The sequence below is a fragment of the Stegostoma tigrinum genome, chromosome 15 (assembly GCF_030684315.1).
Source record: "Stegostoma tigrinum isolate sSteTig4 chromosome 15, sSteTig4.hap1, whole genome shotgun sequence".
Taxonomy (NCBI): Eukaryota; Metazoa; Chordata; class Chondrichthyes; order Orectolobiformes; family Stegostomatidae; genus Stegostoma; species Stegostoma tigrinum.
Genome location: NC_081368.1, coordinates 70367670 through 70379932, shown reverse-complemented (window position 1 = coordinate 70379932; position 12263 = coordinate 70367670). Strand labels below are relative to the sequence as shown.

Genomic DNA, 12263 nt, shown 5'->3' with positions numbered 1-12263 from the left:
GAAGGTTGGCTTGTGTGATGGACTGGACTCTCTGTAGTTTCTTACAGTCCTGTGCAAAGCAGTTGCTGTACCAAGCTATGATTCATCCAGATGGAATGCTTTCTATGGTGCATCTGTGAAAATTGGTAAGAGTCTTTACAGAGATGCTGAATTTCATTAGCCTTGTTTCATGTCTGCCCAAAACTTCTTCGGAACAGAACTCTAAACATTTAATTGTTTTTCCATCTCCACAGATGCTGTCAGGTATGCTGAGTTTCTCCAGTATATTTTATTGTTATTTCAGATTTCCAGTATCCACAGTATTGTGCTTTTATTAACCATAATGCTACGTTAAAGAAGGTATGAAACAGTCTGTCTGACGCTTGACGCACACACAATTCCCTGTTCCATCTTATTCTGCAATTACCATGAAATGGCTCATTAACTGCTATTAAAGGTGCAATTCACCCTTTATTCCACAGTGAAGATCTCCATTTGCCTCCAGTTTCTAACTGTGATCCAGCTTACTAACACTCTCACCATTGAGTCAGAAGGTTGAGAGTGAATCCCTACTCCAGATTTTGAAAGCCAGGGAAGCAAGTGCGGATGTTTTGGATTGCGTACTTATTAACAGAGAGGTAGTAGTTGCAGCCTTAAAGTGGACTAAGGTGGATGAATCCCCGGGCCTGATCAAGTCCATCCTCAGATGTTGTGGGAGTCTAGGGAAGAAATTGCAGAGGCCCTTGCAGAGAGTTCGCTTCATCTTTAGCCACTGGTGAAGTTCCGGAAGATTGTAAGTGGTTGGGGGAAGTAGTACAGCAACATTTTTTAAAAAAAAAATTTGGATAGGTACATGGATGGGAAGTATTTAGAGGGATGTGGACCAAATGCAGGCAATTGGAACTAGCTGAGTAGGCACCATGGTCAGCAGGGACCAGCTTGGGCTGAAGGGCCTGTTTCCATGCTGTATTACTGTATGATTCTATGTACATCAGCTTCCCAGTGCGTTCTGAGGGGGTGCTGCACTGTCAAAGGTGCTCCCTTTCAATGGAACATTAAACCGAGGCTCTGCCTGCCCTCTTGGGGACCTGCATGGTATCCCATAATATACTATTTTGGGTCAGTTAACCCTGGTGTCCTGGGCAATAGTTTCCCTTCAAAAAGCATCATGAAAAAAAAGATAATTTGTTTATTATCATGCTGTGGCAGTTTGTTGAGTGAGTGCTGCATTTAGGACACTACAACATTGACCACACTCCAGAACTACTTCATTGACTGTAAACTGCTTTGAGATCATCTGTGACTATGAAGGGCACTATTTAAATGTAACTTTTCTTTTCCGCTTTCAACATTAAAACTCACTTTGACCAAGGTTGAGAGGGATAAGGGCCAAGTGCAGACAAATGGGACTAGGTCAGTTCAGAAAGTTTGGTTGGCATGGACGAGTTCGGCGAAAGGGTCTGCTTCTGTGTTCTATGTCTATAACGTTTGGTCACACCCTGAATATCACTTGCCTTGTTCTGATGTCCAGTTCTGTCTGTCTGTCTGTTCTTCATTGAGTTTATTAAAGCATATCCTTCATGATATGCTTTAACATTTTCTGTGTTAAAGCATATCATGACATAACATCAGGTTGTTCCTAAAATGGATGGTGCACATTGATGGCCAGCAGATAAAAATAGCTGTGGACTAAGTTCATCCTTCACCACTTTGCAAAGTCACTTTGCAAAACAGTACTCAGCTGTCCTGTGTCTTGTAAACAGTAGCCCATACTGTTTCATGCAGTGTCCTACACAACCTCTAGCAGGCAAGAAATTAAGTAGGCAATGACCCCCACTCTTACAAGACCAGAGACAAACTATTTGGCTCATTGTGACCATCTTATCTTTACAGGAAGACTGTGTTGCCTCCATATTTATGCACTTGAACTGTCATTCAATGGAGTTTTTAACTCAGCCGTTGACCCATGCTCTCTGACCAACAACTCCTCGAGGTTAGAATGCTATCCTTGTTTTCAAATTTAACTTCTAGCAAGCTGCCCCTCCCCCACCTATCAAATGACCCTGCCACTGTGCAACTCCATGCACTGTTTGGAACGTAATAACTTGGGGAACCTCGTCCAGAGTCTGGGATTAACAATTTGTTTTTGACTTCCTCTGAATTTGTACTGTGTAATGTAGATGAGAGAGTTCAGTGTTGGTCAGCTCGGTTTGGTTGGATGCCAAGTGTTGAGGCTATGATACTCTCCAATCGCTGCATTTTGCTTTGTAGCTATCCCTAAGCTGAATGAAAATCAAAATCAGCACAAGGCTCAACTCACATGCTTTCTCTGAACTGATGGCTGTAGTTATTAGAAATTTAAGTTGAGCAGCTTGATGATGTACTTTGGGAATGCAGCTTTATGACGTACTTTGAACATGGTAACTTGATTAGCGATTGCACTGATTGAATAGCCACACTCATTGGAACAATATGTATTTGCTGAAAAGCTGCCCATTACCCTAGTTATTGGAGGGTTCATCACATGACATCATCAGTTTCTTCATACTAAAGCATGGCCTTGAATCTCTAGAGGCCAATGTTACAGATGATTACGTCTGTCTCATGGATTGGAGGAGATTTCTGGTCTTTCAATTGTATTTGATTCAGGTCAGATTTGAAGTGACTTAATTTGGGGGCATTGTTATTCTGACTCTGAATTTGTAATGTAATGACAAAAGAAATTCAGCTTGTCTGTAACCATGACTGTAAGTAAGTGTTCAAATTGCAACAGGAATTCAGATCAAGCCTACAAACTGATCCTTGTTAAACCCCACTAGTCACAGTCTGTCAATGCAAGAATTACCTATTTATTCTTACTCTCTATTTTCTTTCTGTTAGTCAAATTTTATTCTTACAGTGCATTGATGAGGCTGAGGCTTGTGAATAGCAAGTTTCAGGAATTGGTCAACCCTGCAGCTTCAGGAAGTGCAGGCAGAGAGGGAGTGGGGGACCAGGCAGGTGGTGAGGGAAACCCCCGAGTGTATCCAGTTTCAAATTATTTTTCAGCCTTGGAAAACCATGAGAGTGACCATAATTCTGTGGAGGCCAGTCAGACTCAAGGCCACAGCACTGTGGGTGGCCCAGCTGTTCTGTTGGGGGCCGGAGGAGGATTTGTAGAAGAGCAGTGGTGGTCAGGGATTTGTTACTGAAGGGAGCAGGCAGGCTCTTCTGCGGCCCCTGTCTATACATGATTCCAGGATGAGTATCTTGACTGAGTCAATAAATGTGGAACTGGAAAAGCATAGCAAGTCAGACAGCAGCTGAGGAGCAGGAAAGTCAACATTTTGGGTTGAAACCCTTTGTCAGATTGACTTCCCTGCTCCTCTGCTGTCTAACCTGCTATGTTTTTCCGGCTCCACATTTATTGACTCTAGCTCCCCAACATCTGTAGTCCTTGCTGTGTGTTGACCCCTGGGTGCCAGGGTCAAAGATGTAATGGTTCAGGCATTCTGAATGGTGAGGATGAACAGCCAGAGGTCAGGGTCTATGTTGGTGGCAATGATTGAGAAAGAAAGAAAGATGAAGTCCTGCAAGCAGGATTCAGGGAGTTAGATATGAAATTTGAAAAGCAGGACTTCAAAGATGGTAACTTCAAATATTTTGCAAATAATCTCAGAATTCAGCTGAAGTGCCAGAGGACTTCGAATGTTGTCCTATTATTAAAACAAGGAGGAAGGCTAGATGAGAAAATTATAGATCCCTCAATCTAATCTGGATTATGGGGATGTTATTAGAATGAATTCTGAGGGACATAATATTTTTGCACTTGGAAAGTCACAGATTAATCAGATAGTCAGTGTGGATTTGTTAAAGGAAAATCATGTTTGACATATTTACCGTTATTGTGGAGTTAACCAGGAGTGTAGTTGAGAGCGGTGCATTTGATGTGGTCCATATGGACTTTAGCAAGGCTATTAATGAAATATCTCTTGGCAGACTGATCAAGAGAGTAAGAGCCCATGGGATTTGAAGCAAAGTGACACTATGAATCCAAAACTGCAGGAGGATATGAACACATTGGTCATAGCCAGGGTAAATGGAATTCAGCATGGAAAAGTGGGAGGTAATGCACTTGGGGAGGTGGTGGGGGTGGGAGCGGTGGGGGTTGGGGGGGAGGTGCTAACCAGGCAAGGGATTGCTATGAGCCATAGAAGGTACTGATCAGAGAGACCTTGCTGTGCATATCCAAAAATCTGGAAAGTAGCAGGGCAGCTAGATAAGGTGGTTAAGGCATATGGGGTTTATTAGCTGAGGCATCTAATACAGGAGCCTGAAAGTGTGATTGAGTTACAACTGTTGCAACTTTTCTCTAGTAATTAGATATTCACTTGCATTACCATAGCTTCAAGACTGGAAAATGGGATTAGTGCAGTCAAATCTTTGTTGACTAGCATGGGCTGAATAGCTTCCTTGTATGCTGTAAATGCCTGAGTAAAACTAACCATCTGGTTAGCCACATGCTACGACATGGTAACACAGTGACAATTGCTGGATATCTAGTCCAGGCCCCTGGATTATTAATTTAGAGAGTGAGAGTTCAAATCCCAGCATGGCCATTTGGGAGTTGATATCCCATTCATAAAATCTGGATATTTAAAAAAAAAGTAGCATCAGTAACATGTGACCATGATTAGAGTTGTAGAGTGATACAGAATGAAAACAGTCCCTTCAATCTAACTCGTCCATGCTGATCAGATAATCTTAAATTAACGTAGTCCCATTTGCCAGCATTTGTCCCATATCTCTCTCAAACCTTTCCAGATGCCTTTTAGATGTTGTAATTGTACCAGCCTCCATCACTTCCTCTGGCAGCTCATTCCATGCACGCACTACCCTCTGCGTGAAAGAGTTGCCCTTTGGGTCCCTTTCAAATCTTTTCCCTTCTCACCTTAAACCTATACCCTCTCATTATGGACTCTCCTACCCTGGGTGCCCCATAGTAAAGGAAGCTTTCTGTCCTTGCCTGGCCATACATGGCTTCAGCCCCTTACAATCCTGCAGCTGACTGTTAATTTTCCTCATGAGAAGCCAAAGAAGCTGCTCTGTACTAATCTGTTACAAAGAACTGTAATGATTTAAGTAGATGGCTCACCACCACCATTGAAAAGGTAACGAAGAATGGGTAGTAAATGCCAGTCTTTTCAGAGATGCCCATATCTTAAAAATGAATAAAAACAATTGACCAAGGTGTCTGGATCTGAATTAGCAACATCCTGACTATATTAACAACTTAACTGACTATATTAATCAGAAAAGGGTTTGACGGGTTGGGTCTCTATCCTCTTTTCTTAAAAAGGCAGATTAAAATTTCAGTAATTTATCATATCATTTTTAATTTATCATACATTTTAATAGCGTTCAGAGAGAATATTTCTTCTTGTGTGGAAGATCATCACCAGACGCTCGCCATATGTGTCATCTATTGGGCAATTCAGGAGAAGCTAAAGAATGATGAGCAAATACAATGGACACACTTACGGAGAAACTAGACAAGCATGTGAGGAAAAAGGGAATAGAGGGTTTTTGATACATTTAGACGAAGAAAAAAACTCATTTGGAGTTTAGATGTAGACTTGAGGGGCTGAATGGCCTGTTTCTGGATCACATACAGAATCCTGTTACTCGTTTACTTCATGTATCATACGACCTGTGTTTATTTGTAAGTGGTTTAGTCCTCCCTATGGCCTTGCAGACTGTTTTGTAGCATGGTGTCGTTGCTGATCAGTCTCGCGGATTCTGACTGAATGTCACTTTGAAGCCAAAAAGCACCCCACCCCTCCTCCAACTCTGTCACGGGTTGTCTCTAGATTCAAAGTGACAGCCACTAACCCAAGGAATGGCCAAACAATCATTCTATCAATAAAAGACCCTGGGATGTGGGGTTGGGAGACACACAGTGAAGGACGGGGAGTGTAGATTTTCACATCTCTTCCTGAGGCTGTCTATGAGAATTTGGCAATTCTGCAGTGCACTGTTATAATTCATGCCATTGTAAAGTTCTGAAAAATGATCTGCAAGAAAGAACTTCTTTTCCCCTCTCTTAAATTGCTGTAATTTTTAATGCACTTTTCCAGAAACACATTCCTCGAGTAAAGCTGGACAATATTTTGTTACCATACCCTGGTCAGTATTGTCCTTTCAGCAGCAATGTGTTGTCAAGTCTTGGCATCTGCTCTCAAGGTTATCAAAGGTCATAACCTAGCCATGTAGGAAGTTAATATGGCTAGTTAAACTCAAGCAGTGACATTAATGATTAAACAGAAATTTTCACGTATTTGGAGTCCATGTTAGCTAGAAAGAATTTGGAATTAAATAGAGCTTTTATTTTCACAGGTTCAGGTCAGCCTAAAATGTATTAGTCATGAGTTTGTTTTCGGTATTGTCTAATCAACCTGCTCAGTGATTTTAGTACACCCCTCTGGAGGAGGCAGGATTTGAACCCAAGACACACTGGTTCACAGGTAGGAACACCATCAGTGCAACACAAAAGCCCATGAAGTTATTTTCATTTTTATTTAACCTATTTTTCTAATCACCTGTTCAGAGATGTTATTACATCCCTCTTGGAGCAGGTGAGACTTAAACCTAGGTCCCCAGCCCAGAGATAGGAACTTTACCACAGCACCACAGGAGCCCATGAAGTTATTTTAAAGTCACTGTTGCAAATTGGAAATGTGACGGCCAATTTGCACCCAGCAAGCCTCCCTCCAAGGACAATGTGTTAATAACAAGTTGGCCCATTTTATTTAAAAACAGATAAAAGTTGAGTACACTGGAGAGAATCTTCATGTTCTTCTTTGAATAATATTGTGGGCTTATTTTTGTTCAGCTGTCAGTGTGCAAGCAGGTCCTGACTGTTTAGTGTCCCATCAATAGTTCTGACAGAGCAACATTCCATCAGTGCAGCACTGGCTGTGTTAGTGTAGGTTACTTAGTCAAGTGTTTGGTGTGGATTCCAGAACCTTCTGATCGAGATAACAGCACTAGCCACCAAGCTCCAGAAGATGCTGAATGGGTGTGGCCACAGAACTGACAAATGTGCAGTATTGGAAACAACTGAGTCTAGGCCGTGTTCGTATTCTGTATATTAGTACTTTACATAGAACAGTGGAGCATATTTAGCAAGAGGAAGGATAGCAACATCGTACTTCTGACAGTTGGAACCAAAAGGGAAATGGTGTGGGGGTCTGTAATGCATGGTTAAACACACACATCACTATAGTTATAAGGAAGTAACTGAAAGTGGCGTGCAGTCCACCAGACGTTTGCGGTTGTCAGCTTCCTGTGTGCAGAGTTGCTGTAGAGCTCAACAGGGCTGATACAACGGGTAAGGGGAAGTTCATCACCTACATGAGCTTCACTGAAAGTTCCCCGTGCTGGCATGTGATAGGAAGCTGCCAGAGATCACCCTTCTCTGACACACAACAGTTTTAAATGCCTCACAGGGGCAAATGCTTTTGCTACTTGGTTTTAAAAGGATGACTATGATCCATGTTGGTGCTAGAAGGGAAGGCAATATGTAAGTTCCAGATTTTCTATCTGGCAGTGATCACTGGTTATCTGGAGCATTGGCAAGGGAGGGAGAGGTGACGGGTGAGGGGTGGAGGAAACTCTGGAAAAGTTCAAAAAAAAATTATTTCGTGGGTGTCACTGACAAGGCCAGCATATTTTACACATCATTACTCACCCTGAGCTAGGCCATTCATGGCAGTTATGGGCAGCAAGGTGGTTCAGTGGTTAGCACTGCTGCCTCACGTTGCCAGGGACCTGGGTTCGATCCTAACCTTGGTTGACTGTGTGCAGTTTCCACCTTCTCCCTGTGCCTGTGTGGGTTTCCTCCAGGTGCCCCTGTTTCTTTCCACAGTCCAACTATGTGTAGGTTAGGTATATTGACTGTGCTAAATTGCCCCATAAAAGTCCAGGGATGTGCAGGTTGGGTGGGTTAGCCATGGGAAATGCAGGGTTACAGAGGTAGGGTCAGGGTGTGGGTCTGGATGTGATGCTCAGTGTGGACTTGATGGGCCAAATAGCTGCTAAGATTCCACAAACAGTCTACCATATTGATGTGTCTCTGAAGTCAAATGTAGGCCAGAGAGGGTGGGGTTCGTGATTTCCTTCCCCAAAGGGCATCAGTGAACCAGATGGATCCTTATGACAATTGATGATAGTTTCATGGTCACCATTACTGAGACCAACTCTTGAATCCAGATTTTGTACTTTGGGTTTGGGTTTCGGTTCCACCCAGTTTTGGATTTGCACCTCAGCAACCTCCTCTCCCCCCCCCCCCCCCCCCCCCCCCCCAGCTTCTGGGGTCAGAGAGTTTTGTGGAGAGCTGGTCTTGGGAAGGTCATGGGGAGATCTAGATGGGGGTCAGCAGAGGTAGCAGGGAAAGGTTGCTGCGGGAAATGGCCCGAAAGAGTGAAGATTCATGGACCAGGTAAGTGAGTATTAGGTTCATGGAATTGCAGCCCAGTCAGACCTTAGCAATACAAGCTTTAAAGTAGAACTCCAAAATAACAAACAAGTGCTCATGAACTCTACCAGATTGTTGTAAAAGCTTGAACTGTTTACAATGGTCCCAGAACTGATAGAGATGGGCTAACCTTGGCAGTGTTAATTGCATTGTAGGAACCAATCAAAAATGCTTAATTTCTGATAGCATTCCCAGTGAGAGCACAGGAAGAGGGAATTTGGCTCATAGTGCACATGTTGGCTTTTAGCAGAAAGCAATTCTGTAGGTGCTGTTTAGTTACTCTTGCTTTACATTGTTCTCTCATTCCGGTCAGCTGACATGGAAAGTGACTTTGGCTGCAGATCAGTATTTGGGACAATCAGTAAATCAGCATTTTTTTTCAATTAAATGTTACATGGCACTCTGTAACATTTCTTTTCCAGGCTTAGATGGTATGCGCATTAATATTTTTTCAAGGTCTGTTGTACCTCGTAGCAATAGAATCACAGGTCATAGAATGCCGACAGTTTGGAAGAGGCTGAAGAGCATCCCACCCTATGTTGTAAGCCTGCATTTCCCGTGACTAATCCACCTACTCCACACATCTTTGGACTAAGGGAGGAAACCAGACCACTGGAAGAAATCAACACAGACATGGGGAGAACGTGCAAATGCCACAAAGACATTTGCTGAGGGTGGAATTGAACCCAAAGTCTCTGATGCCATGAAGTAGCAGTGCTAACCACTGAGCCATTGTGCTCCCACACTTTAAACCATTAAGGCAAACGAGGGCAGAACTTTTACAGTTAATGGTAGAGCCCTTGGGTTATCGAACAAAGAGACCTAGTGGTGCAAGTGCATTGTTCCTTGAAAGTAGAGTTGCAGATAGACAGAGTGGTGAAGAAGGTGTTTGGTAGGTTGCCTTCATGGGTCAGTGCATAGACCATAGGAGTTGGGAGGCCATGTTGCAGCTGTACAGGACTTTGGTGAGGCCACTTTTGGAACACTGCCTGCAATTCTGGTTGCCCTTCTAAAGGAAGAATACTGTTAAAGCTGAGAAGCGCAGAAAAGATTTTACAATTATGTTGCCAGGTTTGGAGGGTTTGAGCTCTAGGGAGAGGCTGAATAGACTGGTGCTTTTTTCCTGGAACATCAGAGACTGAGGGGTGACCTTAGAGGTTTATGAAAGTCCTGAGGGGCATGGACAAGGTGAATAGCCAAGGTCATTTTCCTCAGATGGGTGAATCCAAAACTGGAGGGTGTTGGTTTGAGGTGTGAGGGGAAAAATTTTAAAATGATGCAAGGAGTAAAGTTTTCATGCAGAGTGATGATTTGTGGAATGAGCTGCCAGAGGAAGTGGTGGCATCTGGATCGGTATATGAATAGGAAGATTTAAAGGGAGATAGTAGGAACTGCAGATACTGGAGAATCTGACATAACAAGGTGTAGAGCTGGATGAACACAGCAGACCAAGCAGCATCAGAGGGGCAGGAAGGCTGATGTTTTGGGCCTAGACCCTTCTTCAGAAAGAAGGTTAGATGGGCCTAGACCCCAAAAGTCAGCCTTCCTGCTCCTCTGATGTTGCTTGGCCTGCTGTGTTCATCCAGCTCTACACCTTGTTATCTCAGGGTTTAAAGGGATATGAGCCAAATGATAGCAAATAGGACGAGGTCAGATTGGGATGTCTGGTTGGTGCGGACGTGTTGGACCGAAGAGTCTGTTTTGGTGCTGAAATATAAATTGGCATTCTTGCCTTCCTGTTCTGTTCAATGTTGTTGTGTTTAGTGCACGATTGGGACAAGGAAAGGAATCAGTCCACCCTTCCTATTTGTCAACTGCCTTTTGTAAGTTCATGTGCATGATGCCGACTACACTGTCCTCAGCAGCCTGTTAGTTAGCAGAACTATTAGTTCATTAAAGAATTCAATTAAGTTGGTCACACATGACTTGCCAGTGGCAAATCCAAATTAATCCAATTTGATATCCAAATTTTTTTGAAAATGACAATGAATCTTGGCTCTAGTTATTATCATTTGAAGCTTGCCCACCTCTGACTGTCCTATTGTTAACAAAGTCATTCCTCTTTTCCTTTTTTTGGAAACTATTGTAAACATTTGCAACCTTCCAGTCCTCTGGCATCATTCCCATATTTGAGAAGGATTGGATGAATGTGACCAGATCCTCTATTATCTCGACTGAGGATGTATCCCATGCAAGTAGATAAAGATGAAGTACTGCATACTTCCATTTTTCTTTCCCCACTATCTCTTACTGTATGATTACATCACCAACCTCATCTTCTGCAGTGAAAAGGACCAGGTGCTACACTTTCATTCAGTACTTGACTTGCAGAGGTGATCTAAAAGAAGATCAGAGATAGTAGGAACTGCTGATACTGGAGTGCGGATAACCAGGTGTGGAGCTGGAGGAACACAGCAGATCAGGCAGCTTTAGAGGAGGAGGAAAGCTGATGTTTCAGGTCTGGACCCTTTTTCAGGAAGTTTTCTGAAGAAGGGTCCAGACCCAAAACGTCAGCTTTCCTGCTCCTCTGCTGCTGCCTGGCCTGCTGTGTTTATCCAGCTCCACACCTTGTTATTTATGAAAGAAGATCACCTTGTGCAAAAAAGCTACCCCCTCCTTGGATGACCCTTTTTATAAAGATATTTGAATTCCCTTTCATCTCGGTTATTAATCCATTCTTTGCCCTTCTTAGTTCCACTTTCACTTTTCCTCTTGCTTTTTATATCCTGTTTGATTTTCTTCTGAATAGTAGGGGTAATTGCTGAACAATGCCAATTTTTTAAGAGTGGCAGTGATCATTTTATGCATGGATTCCCCTCCTGGCCTTGTCCAGTCGCCACACTCATTCCAGCTAGATTAACAACAATTACAGCCAGGGAAATTTTTTTTGATTTTCACCCTGACCCCGGAGAAGAGTTGTATTTGCTTCATTGTAGTCTGGCTCACAGTGCTTACTGCATATTCACCCAATGAAGGGACACACTCTTGACTAACATGTCCCTCTCTCTCTCCTCAAATATGTGTTGACTCATTGTGGAGAATTTATCATTTGGCTGACGCCTGACTTACAAAGATTACCTGGAACGCATCATATCCTGAGTGAAACAGCCTTGTGGCTTTTGGCATGTGCAGGCATTTGCATTAAATGCGGATGCTAGCAATGACTTAAGTGCCATTTAAAATGTATTCCTCCTCGGCCTTGTCCTCGAGGCCAGAAAATGAAGAACAAGAGCCTGATGCTCCGCTATGTGTTTGAACTATCCAACAGCTAATTGAAGTGGCTCATGAACCTGTAGGAAAGCAGTGGGGAATGTGAGATGCTTGAAGAAATACAGTTTGCTAAACATAGGAATGCAGTTCACTGGAGTCCAGGGATCGGGATGGAATGTAGGAGCAGGTTCCAAAAGGCTGGAATCCTGAGGAAAATTGCAAAAAGAATGTCAAAACTGTCACACTGAACTTTTAATGTATTGGGGAATTTCTCTTTCCAAGATTCTGGCAAAGGGATTTAATGGTGAGCAGTACGTAGCTGATAGTGATTAATTTCATGACATTGATCTTAATGATGTGAGATTTAATGACTTATTAAATTATCATATATAACTTTTCAAGAACTTTTCTAATTTTGTGGTATTTCACTTGTAATTTTAGCCTACAGATTGGAGTGCCGGTTAACATACTCTGTAGGTGATGTGGCATAAATGTGTCTTTTGAATGTTGGATAGTTTCGTAGCATCGTGCACCTTGTGCCCGAGCAAAGTGCACATTG

General features: G+C 42.9%; 1 protein-coding gene across 4 annotated transcripts in view; it reads left to right on the top strand.

The window, feature by feature from the left end:
- dock11 (dedicator of cytokinesis 11) overlaps positions 1 to 12263 on the top strand; it is a 272082-nt gene that overhangs the window by 18795 nt on the left and 241024 nt on the right. Inside the window, exon 1 of one of the 4 annotated variants that reach the window (XM_048544152.2) lies at positions 11680 to 12008. The exons of the other annotated variants lie outside the window; for them this stretch is intronic. Within the exon in view, the coding sequence (XP_048400109.2) occupies positions 12006 to 12008 (3 nt within the window). The 5' untranslated portion in view covers positions 11680 to 12005. Of the gene's footprint in view, positions 1 to 11679; positions 12009 to 12263 lie in introns of those variants that run through there. 4 annotated transcript variants of the gene reach the window in all.